The following is a 24,119-nucleotide window of genomic DNA, read 5'->3' as shown; positions in this document are numbered from 1 at the left end:
TTCATTTCCTTCATAACTCACATATTTGCCTTAGTGCTTGACCTGTGGAAGATTAATGGCTTTGAAAGAACACATGAACCGACCTATATATTGTAAATAAATTACCTATGAAGAAAAATAATAAATACTAGTTTGCTGTTAATTCCTTTTTTTAAGGGATGGGCTTTATATGGAAACTACATAATTACATAGCCACACCCTGTCATGTGACACTGGGTAGAACCGTCAAGTTATAACCAGTATAAATGGTTATTCTGCTCATCTGAACCTTTCTATGTTACAGTGACAGTGGCATGGAGTGGGTATTGTCATTTCTTTGGTTAAATTTGACATGTTTGTTCCAGGGAATTCAGCAAGGCATAATTGAAGGAGAGTTTGCCATCTGTATTAGTTTGTATCATGGTTATGAGTTACTGCAGCAGATGGGAATGCGGTCATTATATTTCTTTCTTTCTGGAATCATGGATGGAACTAAAGGTAAGTTATAGGAAATTATTCCCAAAAAAAATGACATTTGTTCCAGTTCAAGACACTGAGCCAAAAGTACAGTTTGAGTCCACTCAAACTTTAACTTTTTTTTTCCCAGAGAAAATAATTTTTTTTCATGTAGTTATATTCTGGTCACTGTGTGTCTCCCCCCTCCCCGCCCCCCGGTGGAAAGTGGAGCTGGGTTGGTCTCCTCCCAGGTCCTCCCCGCCGCCTGGCCAGTCTGACTCCACTTCTTTCTTTCTTTCTCTTCAGAAAACATAAAGGAAATACATATGCACACAAAAAAGCAAATCCCAGAAAACAAAATCAGAAACCATAAACAGACCAGTAAGGCAGAAAATACCCAGACAAAACAATATGAAACAAACATCTCCTTAAGTACCGCTGAGTTCATTTTGTGTTGATCATTTATTGATGGGCATGGGGCCTTGTAAGTATGGTTTGCATATCCAGCAGTGACAGAACCTAGCAGAGACAGCCAAGCCTCAGCTGAGTCAGCAGGAAGGGCCCGGAGAGATGTCAGAAGTTCTCAGCTGTCTTCTCAACAAAGGGAAGATCTGCGAAGATGTGAGACTTGCAAGCTTTGCACAGCTAGTTCTATAAGCAAGCCAAGTTCAGTCGCCATCACTGTCCAGTGAGTCCTATTTAAACCCTCCAAACATCCAGTGTCCTCCTTGGGTCTTGCCTCAGCACACGTATCCAATCAGCCTGAGTCTATGGAAGTGGCAAGAAACTACAATACATCATCAGGAGGTTTTTGGTGCATTTCTCCATATGGAGTTCCAACAAATGCACCTCAACTATGCAATGCAAGGGGGACGAATACATGCGTCATTAGCTAAGAGTCCTTCATCTCATGTCCTTTCACATACTTGCTTCAGCAGAGCATCCTCTTTCATGTGTCTACTGCAGTTAAATGTTCCTTCATACATCTGCCTCAGTCTTTCAGCTGTGCCCACTGCAGAACACCATCCAACACAATGGACTCTCCAAAGAACCCGTCAGTTTCCACTTCACATCATGAACTAGGGCAGATTGTTGACTTTCATGTTAAATTTGAGAAGTTTGCTTCATAGCTAAAGTTTCATTTCTTTTTAATAAGGAGTAAATGTTCTTATTTGTGAAACCTTTTCATATTTCCTAAAGGAATGACAAGGGCAAAAAATGAGCTCAGCAGAAATGAGGACTTCATGAAGCTCTACACGCACCTGCAGAATGTGTTTGCTCACACTCGAGATCCTGCAGCAGCCAGCGATGCTTTGGCTTTCCAGAAAGGTCTGATAGTTTAGTAAAAACTGTGTTGTTTTAGCTGAGTACAGTGACAGCTGCTTGCAATGCTGAGGGCGGAGGATCACTTCAGCCCAAGATTTTAGGCAGCCCCCCAGCACAAGAGACCCCTTTCAGAAAAATAAATACTACTACATATTGTTTTTCTTAAGATTAATTTTGAAACTTTTCCCTGTGTTCATCTGTGTATACATTCTTCTGTTCGTGTAGCCATGGTCCTGCTAAGTATGTTTTCTTTAGTGAGTTAGGATATTAAAATTGATGTATACAAATTTATATAAGGATAATAAACTGTAAATGGATATGTCAGTACGTAGTTATTGGTAGTGAAAAGTCCCAGAACAACTCAATATTGAAATGTAGATTAACGAAGTATGTATTTTTTAATCCCTTTTGTTTTGCTGAGTTCATCTGAATTCTTTCTCAGAATGACATTCCCATGAAAATTAAAGGTTTTGTGTGTACTTATATGCTGTATAGAGGGTACTTACATTTGGCAGGCAAAAAAAGTAAGGTTTTGTGTTTGGGGCTTTTTTTTTTTTTTGACAGGTTCTCATGTGCTAAGGCTTAGCCTTGAGCGCTCTGTAACCGAGGCTGGCCTTGAATTTGTAATTCTCCTTCCTCAGCCTCCCAAGTGGTGGAATTACAACTGTGTACCACCATACCTGAGGGAAAATTTTAAGTTTTAATATGTATTTTTTCTTGTTTTAGATTTATTTTTTTACAATTGTGTCTGTGTGTGTGTGTGTGTGTGTGGTGGGGGGATGCCTGTGGCTGCTGGAGGATTAGGGTTACAGGTGGTTGTGAGTCACCTGATATGAGTGCTAGGAAGCAAACTCAGGTCTTCTGCAAGAGCAGCATGTGCTCTCACCTGCTGAGCTGCCTCTCCAGCCATAATGTGTATTTTCAAAAAGATCTGTTACTCCACAGTAAGAGAATTGAGATGGGCTGACCGTGGTAGTGCACATCTCTAATCTCAGCAGTCCTGACGCAGAGGCAAGCAGCTCTATGAGTTCAAGACCATCATTGATATAGGAATATCATCAATAGATAAAAATAATTGCTTTTTTTCCTCCCCTCTTCAGGAAATAAAGAGAAAAAATTTGTCTATAGTCATCCAAAGTTAAAGAAACTGGAAGAAGTTATACTTGAACACTTCAAGTCATGGAATGGTGGGTCACAATTAGTGGCTTTAAGACAAAGTGTTAACTGAAAAAAAAAAATCCCTAGGGAGGAGGTGGATTCTAATTACTCTAGATAATGATATTTAGAACATCTGAAGAGCTAGGATAGGAAGAGTGAAAGAAAAATGGAATTTGAAAACTTGGATTTTACATGAAAAGTTTAGTTTGGGGCAATATAAAGGAAACAGAGAATCAACCAGTTCAAGTAGGTTTAGTGATGCTATGGTTCTCGATCCCTGGGAGACACCAGGAGAGGGAGTGACACTGTCTTTCTTAGAGTTGCTCTTAGCAGCTCCTTCCTTCTCTTCCTGAGCACTGAGACACTGGCCAGTAGTGTGATATAGGCTGCAGTAATCAGCCCCTGTTGGGGAATTGGAAAGACTAGCAGGTTTGGAGTAGACAGGGCCTGCAGTGAAGATGGAGAGGCTGGTGCAGGCAGTTGGAGTTCTGTAGTGCTTTCGTCTACAAAGGAAGTAACATGCATGTGCTTGAATCGATGGGCCAGCCAGGTACTGCTCCAGGTGTTGAGCTTATTTTATGACAGCCGGTGAGAAATTGAGTTAGTAGGTATTCGTGAGTGTGTAGTTTCAGGCTTGTGATTTCTAGCAGGTGCTCTCACAATGCTCTTTGGTTTGGGTGTGGTCTTAGGCCTTGAGCAGAAGGCTTTGTACGTGCTAGGCCATCTACTACTGAAGTAGTTTCTTAACCTTAAATGCTTCTTTAGAAACATAACATATTTCTTGTTCTACAGCTAAAAACACCACTGAAAAGAAATACCATGAGAGCAGAGTTATGATCTTCTCTTCATTTCGAGATAGCGTTGAGGAAATTGCAGAAATGCTTTTACAGCACCAGCCAGTTATTAGAGTAATGACGTTTGTGGGCCATGCTTCAGGGAAAAACACAAAAGGTTTTACCCAGAAGGAACAACTGCAGGTAATTAATTATTAATTCTCCAGGTAATGAAATAAAAATAGGATGGATTAGCTCTGTTGGAATCCATCTTCTAATTGGTTGTGGTGGTGCACATCTTTAATGCCAGCACTCAGGAGGGAAAGAGAGGCATTCTCTGAGTTCAGGGCAAGCCTGATCTACATAGCATATTCTAGGCCATCCAGAGCTACATAGCAAGACTGTCGCAAACAAACATAAAAAAAGAACCCTGCAAAAACAAAAGGATAATTTTATAATTAATATGCAAGTAAAGATGGGCACATTTTGAAATGTCAGATATGTTTTATATAGGGTTTGAAACCTGCTTAATGTTGAATGATCTTGTTCTTACATATCCAGCATGTAGCCCATGTTTGCCCGTGGGGTGCCAGAGTTTTAGGAATAATAAAACATTTTACATTTCTATAAATATTTTTATTTTTAATTATGTATGTATGAGTATGTGTACATACGATTAAAATAGAGATCAAAAGGCGATTCCTTGGAACTAGAGTTATAGATGGTTATGAACTGGCTCGATGTGGGTTCTGGGGACCAAATCTGCGTCTTCTACAATAATAGCAGGTGCTTTTAGTTGTTGATCCATTTCTACAGCCCTTATTTTAAACTTTCTGTTAGATTTAGCTATTTTTTGTGTGTGGATACACACATCACAGCATGTGTGTAGAGATCGGGGACAAACTGTGGAAATCCGTTGTTCTCTCCTTCCATCATTCCAAAGGTTGCGTGGCTTGCTGGCAAGTGTTCTCACATGCTGAGCCTTCTTTCAGACCTGGGGCATTCTTTTTTTTTCCCCATTTTTTTTTATTGGATATTTTATTTACACTTCAGATGCCATCCCCTTTCCCCATCCCCCCCCCAGAAAGCCCCTATCCCATGCCCCCTTTTCCTTTTTGCACTTATATATTTTTTAAAAATGTTAATCAAAGGCTTTATAAGTTTGATATTGCTCAATCAGAGGTGTAACCCAATACCCAACCTAGATATATCAACTATCTTTGACTGGTGGAGACACGTGAACATCTGCCTCCCTGTCTCCCCCCTCTTTCTCTCTCTCATCACCTAGCTTCTCCTCTCCTCCTTCTCCTCCTCTTCTTACTCCTTCTCTTCCTCTCAGTACTCCTCCCACCTTAGCTCCTCCTACATATCACCCTTCCTGTTAAAATGAAACTTTTCTGTCTAAATACAATTAGAGCATAATTATGCCAATTTGTACCAGTGAGGTACAAGATAGTCCTAATACCCAGTCCATCATTTTGTTGACTAACCAGAACCTCTGTCGTCTATCCTAACTAAAACACTTAGTTCTGAGTTTGGCTTTTTCCTTGGCTTTAGGATGAATGTCAGCTGACGACCATCCACTCAAATCTTTTCTCTCAAGGTAAATAGCCAGGATTGGCTATGAGGCTATAAGTTTTCAACCCTGTCAGAAATCCAGAATGACTGAGTTAACTATAATTGTGGGAAACACAAAGCATAGCTTCTAAAACTTAGCCAATTTATAGAGACCTCTGAACACCTGGACACTCCCTCTACTACAAAACGTTGGAGCATCTGTTCTTCCGCCTTCTGGCCCAGGATCATCTGACAGACCTTAGTGCTGCAGAATTATTAAGGGCTGATTACTCTGTCTAGGCAGATATAATCAGTCGACTATTCTGCAAATGTGTCCTTTTCTGGACAGTAATTTGTCTGTAGATGGAAAGAGGCAATTCTTGTCTAGTGGCTGTCTCACCACAACTGGAGTAACTCCAAGGATGCTCAATTTCTTCTTAAGACCTGGGGCATTCTTTCTGATTTTTTAAATCTATTTAGAGACAGGGTCTCACTTTGTAGCTCTAGCTGGTTTGCCACTCAGACTCATCTGCCCCCTGAATGCTAGGATTTAAAATGAGCATGACCATTCCAGGACTGAACATTCTTAGTTTAGATACACATAACCATACATTTACTTCTAAGGTACAGTAAATAGGAGTAATTGGCCCCAGGCTCTTTCCTTGCCCTCTTCTCCTCTCAGTGGTGCTAAAAGTAAAACTGGGCTTCCTCATAGGCAAAGAAACATACAAAGTTATTAACAGAGTGACTTGGCATCCTAGTCATTATTAAGACAAAGGCATTGGGGCTGTTCTTTCCATTGTATCAGCATGGTTTTGATTTACTTTGCCATCTTATGACACCCCAGGCCCTCACCACCTTAATGCTTTAAAGTCTGATTTTATCTTTTCAAGATGAATGGGGAAATAATGCAAACTCTGAAAATCTGTGATATTGTTGTGAAGTGATTTTTGATTGTTTGTGTTTGTGTTTGAGGTGGTGAGACAGTTCCGTGAAGGCGGCTATAACACACTGGTTTCCACCTGTGTTGGAGAAGAAGGTTTGGATATAGGGGAAGTTGATCTTATAATATGCTTTGATGCCCAGAAGAGCCCAATCCGCCTCATACAGCGCATGGGTAGAACTGGCCGCAGACGGCAGGGCAGGATTGTTGTTATCCTCGCAGAAGGACGGGAAGAGCGTGTAAGTGGATTATGTAAACATGACTGACATTGGAATTTGAGAGACAACCCAAAGACAGTCTTCTAGCATTCAAAATCCAAGCACTCTGCACAAAGGTGCCTACATTGTTACTAGATTCTTAGTTTTTTGTTTTTGTTTTATTTTGTTGTTCCCCACCCCCACCCCACCCCGAGACAGGGTTTCTCTGTGTAGTTCTGGCTGTCCTGGAACTCACTCTGTAGACCAGGCTGGCCTTGAACTCAGAAATCCGCCTGCCTCTGCCTCCCAAGTGCTGGGATTAAAGGCGTGCGCCACCACCTCCCGGCTCTTAGTTTGTCTTGATTATAAGAAAGAAATTTTTGCCAGAATTCACTTTCCTAATTTTTTCTCGTTTGAGGAAACACATTTTGGTACTTCACTATAACTCAGATAAGATATAACAATTAATATGTATTCATTTTTCCATTTCCCTATACTTTCCTTTTAATGATAGCATCTCATGTGTCCCAGGCTGGTTTGAACTCACTTTGTAGCCAAGGATGACCTAGAACTTGTGATCTTCTGGCCTTCATTTCTTAAGTGCTGTGACTAAATGTGTATACCAGTGCTGCCACAGCTCCTATAGCTCCAGTGTGCTGGGCAAGCACTCCGCCGACCGAGCTGTGTGTGCAGCCCCTCCCTGCACTGCTAGGACACCCATGTGCTTAGATTAGTTTCCTTTAACAGTATTTTTGCATTTTATGTAATTAGCTAAATAAATAAATGAAAAGCTAACAACATGCACCAGAGCTAGCACAGTATGTGAAACTTAATGTATTGATGCTCCAGTTCTTCACTGAGGTGTTGGTGCCTCATCTATTTGAGAAGGAACTTGAATTATACTAATGTTCTCTACAATCGTGAGTGGCAGAACTTTTTAGATATGATATTGCACTTTTTATACTATCACAATAAAATATTGACTAACTTTATAACATATTGGGACAAATTCAGTAAGCAAATACACAATTTCACCTTATAGATTCTCTCATTATCTGTGATAGTTTTTAGAAACTGATTTGAAATGTTTTATTCACCCTTCAATTCAACCTGGAAAGTGAATTCCATTTAATAAGTCTGTTCATGTTGATTATAACGTGTATTACCCATAAAATGATCCTAATAAATGTAATGTTAGATGTCAAATAATGGGATCTACATTCTGATTTTATTAGCTAGCCAGAGCTCTTAACACCTTTACCTAGGTATGTGTTTTCTGATCTGTAAAATGGACGTAATGTCTCCTACTTGATGAGGGCTTCATGTGCGCTGTGCAGTGTTTCAGGTGCTCGAGATTGTCTGTGTTATCTAATCCAGCCCGTGCCTCTGAGCAACGTGGTGCTTCTGTTGTTGGAGACAGTGAAGAAAGTGGAAATGTAGACAGATGAACAAGCTGAAGTAAAGGCTTCATTTCCTGCCTCGTAAATCTTTTCCCTTCCCTTATACTGAGGTACAAATGTCGGCCATATCAAAAGCAGTAATCCAATAAAAATAAATAGTTCCTTGAGATTCCCACATATATGTATTTATTTTTCCTTTTTACAAATAGTTGTTAAGCTTTTGTAGTAATAGATTTTCCTCAAGAATCTAAGTTTACTGATCTGTTTTTACATTCAAGACTGTAGGAATTCTGTTCTCTAGTGCTTAAGTGAATCAAAGTTTAATCTTACGTTTAAAATAATCTTGGACATATTAGCTGCTTATTATAGCTAAATGATTACTACAAAAAACAGTGAAAAATTGTATTTTGTATTTGTTTTGCAGACATATAATCAGAGTCAGTCCAACAAAAAAAATATTTATAAAGCTATTTCAGGTAGCAGACAAGTACTTCAGTTATACCAAGAAAGCCCACGAATGGTTCCTGATAAAATCAATCCTGAATTACACAAAATGTTCATCACACATAGTGTCTATGAACCAGAGAAGGCTCGGAGTGTACAGCGAAAGTCGTTTTCCTCGAGGGGTGGTAAGTAATACGTGTTCACTTGACATATTCTTCACTCCCTCCCATGCTTGGTATGCCCTGTTTTTGTTTTACAGTTTAGGTCTTTCATTCTCATTTGTACATCTACTGAGCCAGGGATTCCTGAGGCATGGGCTCCAGCATCTCAGACTCCTTTCTGTTCACACAAAGTGCTTCCCTATATGGAGCAGGCTGAAACCTCAGTGGAACCCTTTAGTTCCTTCCCTCAGGTGCCTTCCCTTTGGCTTGGTTTCTTTCCTTCTTCCACTGCAGGAAGCCATCTGACTCTTACCTTTCCTTCATCCACTGCAGGAAGCCATCTTGACTCTTACCTTTCCTTCTTCCACTGCAGGAAGCCATCTTGACTCTTACCTTTCCTTCTTCCACTGCAGGAAGCCATCTTGACTCTTACCTTTCCTTCTTTCATTGCAGGAAGCCATCTGACTCTTACCTTTTCTTCATCCACTGCAGGACCATCTTGACTCTTACCTTTCCTTCATCCACTGCAGGAAGCCATCTTGACTCTTACCTTTCCTTCTTCCACTGCAGGAAGCCATCTTGACTCTTACCTTTCCTTCTTCCACTGCAGGAAGCCATCTTGACTCTTACCTTTCCTTCATCCACTGCAGGAAGCCATCTTGACTCTTACCTTTCCTTCTTCCACTGCAGGAAGCCATCTTGACTCTTACCTTTCCTTCATCCACTGCAGGAAGCCATCTTGACTCTTACAGTGCTTACCATGCTCACTGTGCCTGTTCCTTCTCTTGGCAGGAATCTTGCCCTTAACATGCTCATTTACAAGGCCAGCAGCAGCTGAGTGGCATTGTAGATGCTCCTTTTGTCATGGTAACAATTAGGGATTCCTTTTTGAAAAGTGCCTAATCCTTGAATAACTATGGCATCACTCTTGTAGATTCACATGTATGTGGCCAAAGAAACAACTGTTTTCTAAAAGGCTTGGAGAACATGCATGAGCACCTCTCCTCTTTCCCAGTATATTGTCGTTTTGGAGAGTTAATGGAAAATGTTGGCTCCTGAAAGAAACAGAGCATGCCCATCCTCCTCCTCTTCTGCCACCCTCTTCTTCCTTCACCACCTCTTCCTCCTGCCATCTTCCTCGCCGTCATCATCTTGTTTTAGTTATTCAAGACAGTTTTTCTGTGTCACCCTGGCTGTTCAAGAACTCACTCTGTAGACCAGGCTGGCCTCCAACTCAGAGATCTGCCTGTCTCTGCCTCCTGAGTAATGGGATTAAAGGTGTGTGCCACCATTGCCTGCCACATGACCTATCTTTATACAGTATTTTTTCTTTAAAAATGTCCATGTTCTAAGATGCTTTGAGTCTTAGGAAAGATAAGAAATTATTGATGTAACTGATGGAAGACACTGGTGACATGGAGTGCCAGAAACTCTGCAGGGAAACTGAAAGTTTAAAAAGAAAACAGTTGCAGACTCTGCATTCAGTTAGATTGCATGTGCATTTGCACCGTCTCCTGTATTAACAAAGGAAGAAGGAAGTTCTCCCCACATGTGCACCCAGGCAGACACTGCTTTTTCCATGCATGTTCCCAAGGTCACCTTGCCTTCATACAGAAGGACACCACCTTTGGCTGCACGCATTTCCTCACTCACTGTGATTCACAGCCATGCACTGTGATATATTTAGGAGGCAGCCTGGACTATATGGCAAGTTCCGGGTCAGTTTTGAGGTTGTCTTAAAAACAAAGCAAAGCAAAATTGATGAAGTATTTGCTAGTTCACATTTTCCTACTTTCCCTCCATTCTGACTGTCTCAGCGCTATGACCCTCCTTTCCAAAATTACGTGAGTATGTTCTCTGCAGTTTCTCATAAATTGTCTTGCGTGTGCACGAATGTGTAATTTATCAATGTGTAGAGCCTTAAAGCATTGGAGTCTCTTCCTATTTAAAAAGCTAGAGACATGGCTCAGTGGTTGAGAGCACTAGCTGCTGTTCAGGGTACCTGGCTTCTACTCTAAGCACCCACATGGTGACTCTCAACTGTCTGTACCTGTCCCAGGGGGATCCAGTGCCCTTTTCTAACCTTTCGAACTGCACACACATAGTGCACAGACATACATGTTGTGTGTCAGTGGACTGTGCATGTAGGTAAAAACACCCATACACATAAAAGAAATGACATTATCTTAATAAGTCAAGACAGCCCTTAAGATCATTTACTTAAAGGCTTAATTTAAGATGGGAAAACATTTTCAGACAAGTCATTTTTCTAAAACTTCGTGCATAGTATTTAGGAATAGTGCAGACCAAAGTTTCTGAATTCCTGTTTTGTAACCTTTGAGTTGTTTTTCCTGCCTGAGTCGGACCACAGCTCTGCTCCCCTCCCCTGTGTTCTTCTCTTGTTCTTGATATTATTCTGTCTCCAGAAGCTTCAGATAACCATGTTGGTACTGCTGTGCTAGTGCTGGTTTTCATGTGTAAGTCAGTCTAACTCAGATTCACAACAAGCTTTACATGGGTGTCCAAGAGAAGCCAGAGCTGAGAAGCCAGACACCTCGCTCTCTGTTCCACTAATGAACCCGTTGCTAAGGCTAGCTCGTACATGTGCACCCAGTTCATTTCAAAGTTCATTTCAAAGAGCTCGCCAAGAGAAGCTTAGGCAATAGTAGAATGGAGAAGCAATACAGAGTAATTTTATGTGACTGGTTCTAGTTTCCAGAAATGGAATCTTGGTTTAGCAGAACCAGAAGTAAATAGATGAAGCAGGTAGGGTTCAGGTGGTACTGTGTATCTTGTGTTTGTCTGATAGGTTCCTTTAAATCTCTTCCCAACTATTGTTTCAACTTCCAGGAACAAGAGCTAGTAATTCGAATAAAGATGGGCTCTTATCAGAAGAGGAATTTAACCTATGGAACAGACTCTATAGGTTAGGAGACAGTGACACAGTTAAAGGAGTGACATTGCCTCAGTCTCACTTCCTGTCTGTACAGGAGGACAGAGCGGTGAGTTGGCTGTGTGTGGTGCTTGTGCAGTGGGTTTGGCAGCAGTAACACATGCTTGTGATTGGAATGTCAGTTCACTTAAAGTAATGGTCAGTTTAAAAGGGAACACCAAAGTCAAACCTTTAAGAACTCCTCTTTCATTTCCTTTCTCATAACTGTTTTTTATGTAGGTTGTAGTTTGATTTCATAACATTACATGGTCATTATCACCCTGCAGAATGGCGCAGAGTCCTCTGCAATTTCCCTGCTATGCTTTAGACCCTCAGTATGGTACTAGCATGAATTATATTGCCCTGTGTCCCTCTGTGCAAACTGGTTTGTTTTTTTGAAACTTTAGTCAAGACTTTAAGTTGGATGCTAATTGCTTACATGAACAAACTTGGTAAGCTTAGTTACAGTGGAGAGAGGTGCCCCAGATTTGATGTGCTATGAGATAGCTGGAAGGAGACGCTCAGGGATGGCTTCTGAATCTGGCTATGAAGGTGTGTTCTCTCACTAGCAGAATGACATAGCAGTGGGCATGAAGAGTTGCGATCACTTGATCAAGGATCAATGGATGCCACTCCATTATATTGTGGGATCTATATATAGCAAAGTAGTGAGTTTAAAACCAAACGTTTTTTTCAAATATTTGCTCATAATGTGTTTTATAGAAACAGGAATACAGTAAAATCACAACTCAAGTGACGGTTAATTTTAAATGTAATTTAAAAAGCAACCTTATACATTATAAACTTATTTTCCTGTTTTCTCTGAGGATTTCAGTTGAGAGTGCCTGTATGAATTTAAGTGGTTTACATTTTAAGTTCCAATTTAAGGTTGTTTTTTTGTAATAAAACATGTCTTTAAAATTGGCTTGTGAAATCTCATTCCCTGTTACTTATTTTAAATGAAGACTCAAGAACCAACTACTGGAATTCACCAGCTCTCTCTCTCTGAGTGGAGTGTCTGGCAAGACCATCCGCTTCCTACACATCAAGTTGACCATTCAGATCGCTGCCACCATTTTATAAGCATTATGCAAATGATAGAAGGGATGAGACATGAAGAGGTACCGATTCTTACAGCTCTTGTCATTACAAATCCTTCTCTGATCCTCTCTCATCCTGCCTTCCTCGCTCTGTCAGGTTTTGGAGGCAGGGTCTTGCTATGTAGCTTGAACTCCAGCCTAACTGCTTCAGTCTCCTGAGTGCTGGATTACAGGCATGTGCTGCCACTTCTGGTCATGTGGCTATGGCTGTCTCTCGATAGTGTACTGATGAAACTAGAAACCTAGAATGCTTAACATTTCCGTATTTCTTCTTCTCTCTCCTCTTCCTGCTCTTTGTTTGGTATATATGTGAGTGTGTCTATGTATGAAAATGGCTAGAGTTATAGATCTTAGCAAATTATGTTCCATCTAGTTAACACATTACATTTACTGAAGGACTTCCGTATCTGAAACTGGCTTCTAGGTCATAGCACCACAAACGTGAAGAGACCAAAGGAAATGTCCTGTCTCTCTGCATACATCTGTTAGCAGAGACAGACAGTGCTGACCTTAATAACTGCTTTATTTATTATTCAGAAATAGAGAGAGGTGACTGGTTACATTTATGGGCAGCAGAGAAATTGTAACTGAAGAAGCGTTCTCACGGGGGCAGCGGGAACATGGAGATTGCAGCCCTGCAAAAAATTGGTTGGAAATTTTAAAAACTGTGTTAGTTGATAATTTTGCTTAAAAATGGAACTATATCCAAAGCTTCTGTTGTTTTTAGGGCCCTCAGAAAGTGTTTTTGCCAGGTTGTGGTGCATGCCTGTAACCCCAGCACCCCAGAGACAAAATCAAAAGGATGCGTTAGCTTGACCTACAAGCCAAGACCATGTTTCAGAAAGCAAAACAGACAAACAAACAAGGTTTCTCTTGGTTTACTATTGAGAATTTAAATTTACTATATTAAATGCTAGGTATCTATACTATAACCTTACATACTAATTGAAGCTGTTCTGTGAAGGACTAGCCATTATGGTGGCTCTGTGTCTTGAGATTTAAAAGTAGTCAGTGATTTCATAGTGTTGGCTTTTTTTTTTTTTTTTTTCTTGATTTGTTAGAATTTGGGGGATTTCAAACAAAATCATTTGAATGATACAGATTTTTAGGAAAATTATATGGAGTGAAACTTATTTCTTAGAATTGGCTTATTTTGTTTTTCTGACTTTCTGCTGTTTCTTGTTTTGTAGAATGAATGCAGCTATGAATTAAAAATTAAGCCTTTTCTACAAATGGAAGATATCTGCTCAAAGTACAATGCTCCCAGGAATAGATATAATAATGTAGCCAGTGTCACCAGTATTGCTCACAAGGAGTCTTCATTTAGACCGCGTGTAGATGCAGGAGGTTCCTTGTCAGTGATAGAGTCTGAGGAAGAGCGTGCTACCACTGTTAAACAAACGGATTCTGAATGGACCAAAATTACTTCTCTAAGGGGAAAAGCTTTTAGAGCAGTGGGAAAAGGCCAGACTCGTGAGCAAAGTGGTGGTGATGATGCTGATGATGCTGATGATGATGCTGATGATGCAGATACAGATTTTTCAGACACTGACAGACATTCTCCTGCCAGAGCTGTTTCCCAGGTGGAACGACCCAGAGGTGAAAGGATGGCAGATGTAGGTAGAATTTCCATCCTGGGTGCTGTTACTGAAGATGATAGCCATCCAGGAACATTACTAATGGAGTGTCAGATCACAGATAAATCACTTGCCAGGTACTCATTAGATTCTGGGTATAGTAGTTTCAGTGATGAGAAATCTGTGTCATCAAATTTGTTCCTTCCGTTGGAAGAGGAGCTGTACACAGATAGAGCAGCTGAGCAGTTTTATAATTGTCAGCCCGTGACAGAAGAAGTACTAGCTAATGTGGAGAGATTTTTATCCTGTTCTCCCCCATCTCTCAGTGGACTCTCAGACGTGGAGTATGACATTAGTCAGTGTTTTGAACTTGACAATGTGTCCTGCTCACCCTACCCAGAGCATGAACACAGTCATAAACCTGGCTCACCCTACCCAGAGCGTGAACACAGTCATAAACCTGCTTTTCTGGCATCACACTCTGCTGGGAATTCTCAACAAAATTTAGAATTGAATTCAGCTAAACGTATTAATCATCCTTCTGAAAAATATTGTCTTCCTGGCACAACTCATAATAAGATTTCTGATCAGCCCTCCTTCAGTGACTCTGATAGTAAGTCCCATAATATTGAAAATCAAAATTTAACATCTAATAGTTATGGTCAAATACAAGTAAACCTTGAAAATAATTTGGATGATGAGAATAGCCATGAAGACAGTGAAGCCCCTGTAGTGTTCACTGATGAGGATGAGAGCTTACTGTTGTTTGAAGATGACCTGAAGAAGGTTGAAGATGTTACTGAAGACTTGAATGGGGCGGGCCTTCCTCCCGTCAGCAGTGTCAATCAGCCCCTCAGTGTGTCGGATGAGACTCTCACAGGTGTCGTGCCTCCGGTCTCTCGCTTCTTCATTTCGGATGAGCTGTTGTTAGATGATGACTCTGAACCTGAAGATCAAGTCATCTGTGATACCAAGAGTTGGAAATGTCATGAAGGTGTGGAGGATGGACATGAAGAGCTGAAGACCAAGGAACAGACTTTTGATTGCTCTGCAGACTTATTTTCTGTTACCTTTGACTTAGGATTTTGTAGTTCAGGTTCTGATGATGAAATCTCAGCACGTGCCTCTGAGAGGAGTAGCGCCCTAAGAGCAGGTAATGTGCCTTCAAGGAGTTCTGATAAGGAGACAAAGGATGCCAGTTTGACTTCAGGTCCATTGGGTGGAACCATCTCACCAATCCCAACTGAAGAAGCGCAGTGGTCACCTTGGGCACAGAATGAGGAATGTGCGTCTTTCCACTTTGCCCCTTCCTCTCCTGTGAAGGAGAGAGTCATGAGTACTCCACTTTCTAAGTCCCACACGAGTTCTAAGACAGGAGCACACATGCTCAAGACACTAGACTCTACCAGGGAGAAAGCAGGTGGGCAGGGTTTCAAAGTGACATTAAACCCAAGATTGGACAATCTAGGATTTTCTGTAGCAGAGACCAAGAGCAGTGATCAGCTCGTTGTGCATCAATCCCCTCAGCACCCTGAAGGTAAGAGTCTGTCTCTGAAATACACGACTTTCTGGGAAACATGTTCTAAAAGTAAGTCTGTACTACTCCAAAACTAACTTTTCTTAGCATACATATCAAACTAGATAATTACATATGTATTGTTTCTTAAGTTGATGCTGCTGCTGCCAGGAGATATGGGTTTGTATGCCACAGGAATGTTTTATGCTATTTATTGTCAAATTCACAAAGAAGTGTGAAATTTGGCCCAATTACTTGTGTGTGAACCACGTGTAAGACATTAGGGAAATGCCAGTAAAGTGTAGCAGTAACTGCCAAGATACTGGCTGTTGAAGACGTTGAGAAGGTGGTGAAAAGATTAGATGGGAAGTGTCCTGGGTATTGTTGACTTTCAGTTTGGTTCCCCAGGGATGCATATAATTTAGGTGTTGAAAGTAATAAAGAATTGAGGAGTTAAAGTTAATGAAACAAAGGACAGCTAGGGGGTCGAAGTGTTTATATAACATATTTAGAAGGCTAATGTCAGACCACAGGATCAAGAGAACAGCACGTCAGAGAACCCTTAAATTTGAGTTCCTCCTGTGTGTGTCTACCTCTCAAATGCTGGGCTTGTGGGCATACGCCACCATGCCTGCTAAATAACGTTAAATTTTTAAAACATAACCTAGGGACTGCTCTGACACACCTCCTCACTAGTTATGGTGGTTCTTACTAGGTGGCTCTCAACCTTTGGGTCATGACCCCTTGGGTGTGTTAAATTGACCCTTTCACAGGGGTCACTGAAGACCATCAGAAAACACGGATATTTGTGTTACGATTCGTAACTGTAGCAAAATTCCAGCTATGAAGTAGCAGCGAAAATAATTTTATGATTAAGTGTCACTGTAGCATGGGGAACTGTGTTAAAGGGCAGCAGCCTTAGGAAGGCTGAGAACCCGAGTTCTGTGGAGCCTCCGCTCCTGTTTACTGACATCCTCGGTCAGTTTCTAGTTTTGTATCATTTAAACTGAAACTTCTCCTAGCCTTTGATTTAACTATTGCTCACATACAACACAATGAACAGCAAATAGATAAAAGAATTACTAATAAGGGAATCTGTAGCTAGTACTTTTTGCTTCACCTAATTAAAAGAGGATTTAATATTTTTTTACCATTCTGTATGTTTGCTGTGGGAGGAAGGTTCCTTAAAACTCCACCAAGGCAGTTAAAACATAGGCTTCCTGAAATAATAATTGCTGTAGCTAAGTGATGTGTTTCACTCTGGCTTCATTAGAAGATAATGAAGAAAGAACGGCAATTGGAATATATAATGTTCAGCGTCTCACTCAACGTTAGCAGTGTCTTAGCTGAGTGATGTTAGAGTTAAACTCACCTGGAAGCTCAACTGAGCACAGAGAACCTCCTTCCACCAGCCCCATTCAGGAATTGTTGGCCATGAAATGGCAAAAAAAGTCTGTGTGCCCATGCCTAGCCTGCCACTCGGAGGTCCTGGATTAGAACTCTGGGCCTGTGACTGTTCTCTAATTTGATTTCATCCTGTGTAGACCCTGTGAGGTTTCTGAACCTGATTCCCCTTGATTTTTTCTTGGGGATGCAGGGTTAGGGGTGTGGCTCAGTGAGTTTGTGTGACACAATGCTGAGCTGTAGGTTCTTCCCCAGCACTGCAGATACATCGAGCACAAACAGGCCTCTGTGTAACTAGATCCACTTCTTCTAATACAACCCTGAGAACTCTTAAGCAATCTCCAGGAATGGACTTCTGGTGGATCTTCTCAGAGAGCGCTTCATTGCACTCCCTGTTCACAAATCCTTTTGAACAAAAGCCATCCTCTACTTTGACCTGTTCTACTGAGATGCTGGAAGATTATTCTTTAAGCCCCATAGAAGGAGACCTGCAAGGGTCTTTGAGGAGCATCCCTTAAAAACATAAGGTGCCTTTTGTCTGCCTGCTAGGTACCATGCTGTGTGTCACCTTTGACCTTCTGGAGGTCTTTCCCAAGGATTTGCTATCAGACTCTCAGCTTCATGTTGGCCTGGCTATCTCCTGGATTTGATGTTTGAATGGAAGATCTCTTAATTTTAGTATTTTTTGTCATCTAGAGAGGCTGGGGATTTTCAAAAACAGTAAGTTCCAGCTGCTTCCTGTTTAAAAGTAGTTTGTCTCGTTTGTTTTGCTACAGCAGCTAGGATCAGCTGCTTATACCTTACAGATCTGGGGTATGAGTTCTTCACTGGGGCATTGAATTTTACCATGTTAAACTTTCTTCACATGATTTTAAGGGATTTCCTTTTCTCCTGTTTCCAGGAAGATTTTTAATGAGCTCTCACCAGTAACTTCTCTTAAACCATTGATCTTCTCTGTGAACATTCCCTAAGCCTTTGCAACCCACCGAAATCATCTCAGATCGTACCCCTGGTCTAGCTCCAAAGCTACTTCATTGGTTTAGGTTTTTGTAGTTGCAGCCTCTTCTTTCTAGATATCAAAATGTACGTGATATATGTGGTATTACAGTGTGAACTTCCCCTAACCTGAATGGCTTAGAACAAAAACATTATTTCCTTGGGTTTCTGTGAGTCGTGAGTTCAAGTGTGGCCAGGTGGGCCTGGCTCAGGATATTGAGGTTGCTTTCAACCCTTGGACCAGGGCTTTATTTTAGTTCTCTGAAACCATGACAGTGTTTGGAAGATGGGCGTTTCATGTGAGCATATATGTCTTGAATGCACATAAATGCACAGATTTGTACTCCTGTGCATGTGCATGAAGTCAGCAGATGATATTATGTGTCTCCCTCTGTCACCTTCTGCCTATTTTTGATGCAGGGTTTCTCACTGAGCTGTTTCAGCTAGGCTGGCTGGCCAGTGGTTCTCAGTATCTGTTTCCCTCCTTCCCTGGTATTGGGGATACAGGCATACACAGCCATGCTTGGCTTTTTACTTGGGTACTAGAAATTCAAACTTAGATTCTTGTGCCTGAGCCATCTCCCCAGCACCCCTGGAAGATGTGCTTGTAAGCTGGCTTGCTCACGGCACTGCTGGTCAGGGACTTCCTCCGTTTTTACTTGTAAACCTCTTCGTGGGGTTGCTTAGTATCTTAGAGTAGTTGTGTATGGCTGTGATGCCATCTACTCAGGTAGCTGAGGCAATAGTGTGGTGAACCCATGAGTTCATAACCACCCTGGACACCATAGAAAAAAAAAATCATTACCTCTGGTTTCTCCTAGCCCAAATCATAAAAGTGATAGAGCAAGTGAGCTTGACTTATAAGTAGCCCATATTCATTTCTATTATAGTCTCTTTTCAAATTATGTGGGGTGTGCGTGTGCGTGCGTGTGCGCGTGTGCGTGTGCGTGTGCGTGTGCGTGTGTGTGTGTGTGCGTGTGCGTGTGTGTGTGTGTGTGTGCGCGCGTGCGTGCGTGTGTGTGTGTGTGTGTGTGTGCGTGCGTGTGCGTGTGTGCGTGCGTGTGTGTGCGCGTGTGCACGCACACCTTACCTTTTTACTTTTCAATTGCTGTGAAGAGATGCCTTGCCCGAGGCAATCTGTAGAAGAAAGCTCTTTGGAGCCTGCAGTTTAATGAGTCCGTGACTATCCTGTTGGGAAGCATGGCAGTAGGCAGGCCTGGTGCTGAGCAGTAGCTGAGCGCTCACATCTGACCCTGTACAAGCACAAGGCGGAGAGCTAACTGGTAATGGCATGGGCTGTGAAAGCTCAAAGCTCAAAGCCTGCCCCTAGTGACACCTCCTTCACCAAGGCCACATCGCCTAACCCCTCTCAAACAGTTCCACTAGCTGAGGACCAAGTAGTCAAGCATACAAGCCTGCGGGGTCCATTCTCATGCAAACCACCACAATTCAAAATGCATTTACTCCAGCTTCAAAAGTTGTCATAGTCCTTCACAGTACCAACACAATATCCACAGTCTCCTTTGAGACCCAGAGCAATCCCTTAACTGTAACTGCTTGTAAAGTCAAAGAGCATATTACATACATTCAACATATAATGACACAGAATATACATTACCATTCCAAAAGGGAGGAATTGGGGGATAATAAAGACTAAAACAAAACCCAGACCAAGTAATGGAAATTTCAAAAACTATAACTCTATGTCCAGTGCCTCAAGGCTTAGATGGCTCCACACTTCCAGTTTGCTAACTTCAAACCTCTCTCTGTCCTGGGCTGGTTCCGCTACCCATCTGCAGATTTCCTTGGCAAGCTCTGGCAGCTCTAACATCTTGGGTTCTCCAAACCAATCTCGGTTTCGCTTTCACAGTTCACACAATGGCTTCTCCAGACTGACCTGCAGGGACTCCCCTGCCTCCCTCCTGGCGGTAGCTTCCCTTAGCTGTGGAGGAAGATTCCACAACTCCTATACCACTGCATCTTTTTTACTCTGAAGCCAAAGCCACAAGGCTGGTGCTGCCGAGTCCCAGTGCCTGTCTGGGCTGAGAACAGGCCGCCCCTGAATTACAGCCGCCAGCTCTGCTTTGTTGTTGCTCCAGGAACAGATCATTTCTTAGGCCTTTTCTTTTTACAAATAGGAGGATTATTTGGGTGGAGTCGCTCCCTGAGGGCACCACTCTTTATTCTCTTTCTCCTTATCTCTTTCAGTACAAACTTTGGCTACCACATTAAATACTTCTCCATGCCCCTTTTCACTTGCATAAGAGTGACCACTAATAAACTATGTGACAGAGTCAGATTAGGCTGTTTTGAAGTTTTTGCCACAAAGGTAGTCAAAAACACTTCAATTTAGCCTCAAGCAGAATCTTGGGCCAGCTACATTCATTGCTACAGTGGTCTGTAGAGCGGATCCCTGCAGGTGTCAGGCAGGGAAGCACCTGCAAAGAGATGACTTTGGGGAGTCAAATCTATCCAGGCAGTTCATTGTCAGCATATATAAAGCATAGTACAATCTGGGGGAAGATTTCCATGCAGCAATTCCAGTTGCACAATAAAGTTTAAGGTGTGACTATATAGAAAAAAGAAACTCTTTTACAAAGTTCCTGTGACCATGAGGGTGGGTTCTATAGCTCAACAGCCTAGAGTCTAGTGTGGCCTCTGACCAACAGCATAGAGATCAGCAGGCCATAAATTGTATGTGACATCTCCCCCAAGCATAGGTAACCAGTCCAGGGAAGGAAAGGTCTCCAATAATCACTCCAGGGAATGGCTGCTACCTGTGTGCTTCTACAGGTCATTAACAAAACCCACTTCCAGCCTTCTGGGCAGAAAACCAAGCAAAACCTCTGATGAGAAGAGGCCCCAGTGTGTTTGATCCTGGCTTTCCTAGTGCTCTGTGGTTTAAGGACTTTTGTGCCCCAGCTGTCTCTGTTCCATTTACTAACATTGTTGCCCTCTGTATCCTTGAGCACAGTGCACATTGCCCTCCGCACCACTGTCTTCCAGGCCCTACTAGAGTCCACGTTTCCTTTTCTAATCCAAGTCCCAAAGTCTTCCACATCCTCCAGAAACACCACGGTCAAGCCTGTCACGGCTGTGCCCTGCTCTGGGTATCAGCCTTTCTTAGTTACTTTTCATTTCTTTCTTTTTTTCTTCCTTCTCTCTTTCCTTCCTTTCTTCCTTTCTTCCCTTCTTTCTTTCTTTCTTTCTTTTTTTTTTAAGATTTGTTTATTTTATGTATGTGAATACACTGTTACTGTCTTCAGGCACACCTGAAGAAGGTATCAGATCCTATTACAAATGGTTGCGAGCCACCATGTGATCACTGGGAATTGAACTCAGGACCTCTGGAAGATCAGTGAGTGCTCTTAACCACTGAGCCATCTCTCCAGCCCCTCCTTCCTTTCTATCTTTCTGTCTTTCTTTCCTTCCTTCTTTCTGTCTTTCTGTCTGTCTGTCTTTCTATTGTACATTGGTGTTTTGCTTGCACATATATATCTGAATGAGCGTGTCATTCAGCTGGAGGCACAAAAGTCCTTACAACCACAGAGCACTAGGAAAGTCAGGCAGTTAGAGGCAGTTCTGTAATATGCCATGTGGGTGCTGGGAACTAAACTCGGGCACTGTGGAGGAGCAGCTGGTGGTCTTAACTGCTGAGCCATCTCTCCAGCCCTGTCTCAGTTACCTTTTGATTGCTGTGAAGAGGTGCCATGACCAAGGCAACTTATAGAAGAGTTTATGGACATTTACAGTTTAAGAGGGTGAATCTATGGACATCATAGTGTTGGGAGCATGGCAGCAGGCCTGGTGCTAGAAAAGTGGCTGAGCACTCACATCTGATCCACAAGCACAAGGCAGAGAGCTAACTAGGAATGGCTTGGGCTTATAAACCTTAAAATCTGCCCCCCAGTGGCACACCTCTTCTAATACCTACACCTGCTAATCCTTCCAAGTGTTATCAACATCTGGGGGTATTCAAACATAGGAGTGTAGCTACAGAGCCATTCTCATTCAAACCACCACAGTGTGGATGCTGGGTAGTAGAATGGGGTTGCAAGCATGCCAGGTTGAGTGTGTGAAGTCAAAGGACAATTTTTAGGAGTTCTTTCCTTCTACCATAGGTTCTAGAGACTACTCAGGTTCAAATGATTAATTTCACACACACACACACACACACACACACACACACACACACACATCCTTTATATTTAACTGATAGTATTTTAGTTTTTTAGTGAACCCAGGCTACCCTTGAATTCCCTGTGTAGTGGAGAGTGACCTTCAGGTTTCACTCCTGCCTGTCTCCGATGCTGGGGTTACTGGCTTGAGCAGCCACAGCAGGCAGATTTATTTAGCACCATTCCCAGTTTTGTTCATGCTAGGGATAGAAATCAAGGAAGGCTTTGTGCATGCTCTACCAACTGAGCTACCCCACCACATGCCACACCCCAGCTCCACGAAAGACTTCTGTTAGGAACTAAGTTTGTCCTATGCTCAAGGGGAAAGAAACTGATGATCAAAGAAATTGTGGCAGAGTAGAGAGCAGACGCCACAGGTTGTCCTCTGATCTCCATCTGTGTGCTGTACCATACGAATATCCCACACATTGTAAATGTTTCTTTAAAACAAAAAGGCATGGACTGATAAAATCACATCTGCCTTTTCTCTTTACATTTTATAATTTTAAATATGTATTTTAAAGGTTTATTTTTATTTCCTGTATGTGAGTAGTATTTTGCCTGCACAAGTGCAGGTGTACCACATGCATGTAGTGTCCTCAGACATTAGAAAAGGGAGTTGTATTCCCTAGAAATAGAGTTACAGAAAGTTGTAAATGCCATGTGGGTGCTGGGAACTGAGCCCTGGTCCTCTGTAAAAGCAGCCAGTGCTCTAACTGCTGAGCCAGCCATCTCTCCAGGCTCTTAAATATGTATTTATTAGCAAACCAGTATCTTTTATTCTCTGTTCTTTTTTAAAATACTTTAAAAATCTTATTTTTTTAAAATTTGTGTGTGTGTGTGTGTGTGTGTGTGTGTGTGTGTGTGTGTGTGTGTCTTTGTGAACATATTCCACATATCTGTTCGTCCTTGGAAGCCCACTGTGACTTGCATGGCAGGGATACTAGGAACTAGACTCAGGTCTTCTGGTTGAACATCAAATCCCCTGACCCACTGAACCATTTTTCCAGCCCATCACTGTTTTATAGAACTGTCTCTGTATGCTGATGTTGGTCAAACTTCCGGTGATCTTTTAGTTTTGATAAGACGGGGTCTTAGTTTGTTTTGTTAAGATGGAATCTCACTATGTATCCCTGGTTTACCTTAAACTCACTATGTAGACCAACTGGTCTCAAACTCTCAGAGATCTGCCTCCATCTACTAAATTTAAAGATATACACCACCATGCCTGGCCTGATGACCTTTCACAAAAGTAAATAAGTAATGAGATTAAGAAAATTAGGAATTTTTTTATTATGGTAATCAATAATATGATTGTGATAGAGTAACTTTAATTATTAACTAGGTTCACTTTTCAATTAATTATAGTTGAACACTTAACTAGTGAAAGCGAAGATGATGTTTTCCTGAGAAAAACTAAAAAACCAAAAGGAAATGTCCTGAAGTCCCCCGAGGTAAGTCATTCCTTCCCCACAGTGCTGCAGTCAGGTGAAGCCATGCTCTCCCTTGGACTGTGTTATATCTTAAACTGTTTTATCCGTTTGTTTTATCTAGTATCAGAAAAACAACGAAGTTGATTCACCTATTCATGTTGTAAAAAAGTCCAGGGTTCTTAGGGTAAGTAAATTACACAGGCATTTGTATTCCTAGGGGTGTGTGTGTCTGGGTGTCTATATGTGTCTGTGCCTGTTCCAGGGAAGCAAGAAAGGGCATCAGAGGCCCTGGAGCTGAAGTTACAGTTACAGGGTGAGCGAGCCACCCAACCAATGGGTGCTGGGAACCAAACTCAGGTCCTTAGAAGAGCAGTGTGTACTCCTAACCACGACATCATCTTTTCAGCCACAGTAACCTAAATTTTTTTAGGATAAGTAATATAAGCAAAAAACTTGCACAGAAGAAAAAAATTAGTATATTTGATCTTACAGGTATATGCTTAGCAGAACAATAGACATTATATCTTTTGTTTTGTTTTTGTTTTTCGAGACAAGGTTTCTCTGTCCTGGAACTCACCCTGTAGACCAA

The 24,119-nt window shown here is 41.8% G+C and overlaps 1 protein-coding gene across 2 annotated transcripts in view; it reads left to right on the top strand.

Annotated features, from left to right (window-relative positions):
• The window catches only part of Fancm (FA complementation group M), a 53,337-nt gene that overhangs the window by 13,870 nt on the left and 15,348 nt on the right, over window positions 1-24,119 (top strand). For both annotated transcript variants that reach the window (XM_076941828.1, XM_076941827.1), the window contains exons 6-16: window positions 345-477; window positions 1,636-1,764; window positions 2,862-2,948; window positions 3,712-3,896; window positions 6,225-6,431; window positions 8,214-8,418; window positions 11,245-11,396; window positions 12,292-12,447; window positions 13,617-15,540; window positions 23,466-23,551; window positions 23,652-23,714. In XM_076941828.1, coding sequence (XP_076797943.1) covers window positions 345-477; window positions 1,636-1,764; window positions 2,862-2,948; window positions 3,712-3,896; window positions 6,225-6,431; window positions 8,214-8,418; window positions 11,245-11,396; window positions 12,292-12,447; window positions 13,617-15,540; window positions 23,466-23,551; window positions 23,652-23,714 — 3,327 coding nt within the window. The remainder of the gene's footprint in view (window positions 1-344; window positions 478-1,635; window positions 1,765-2,861; window positions 2,949-3,711; window positions 3,897-6,224; window positions 6,432-8,213; window positions 8,419-11,244; window positions 11,397-12,291; window positions 12,448-13,616; window positions 15,541-23,465; window positions 23,552-23,651; window positions 23,715-24,119) is intronic.

The sequence above is a fragment of the Arvicanthis niloticus genome, chromosome 11 (assembly GCF_011762505.2).
Source record: "Arvicanthis niloticus isolate mArvNil1 chromosome 11, mArvNil1.pat.X, whole genome shotgun sequence".
Classification (NCBI taxonomy): Eukaryota; Metazoa; Chordata; class Mammalia; order Rodentia; family Muridae; genus Arvicanthis; species Arvicanthis niloticus.
The sequence above is the reverse complement of the archived record's forward strand: the minus strand, read 5'-3'. Positions and strand labels throughout refer to the sequence as shown.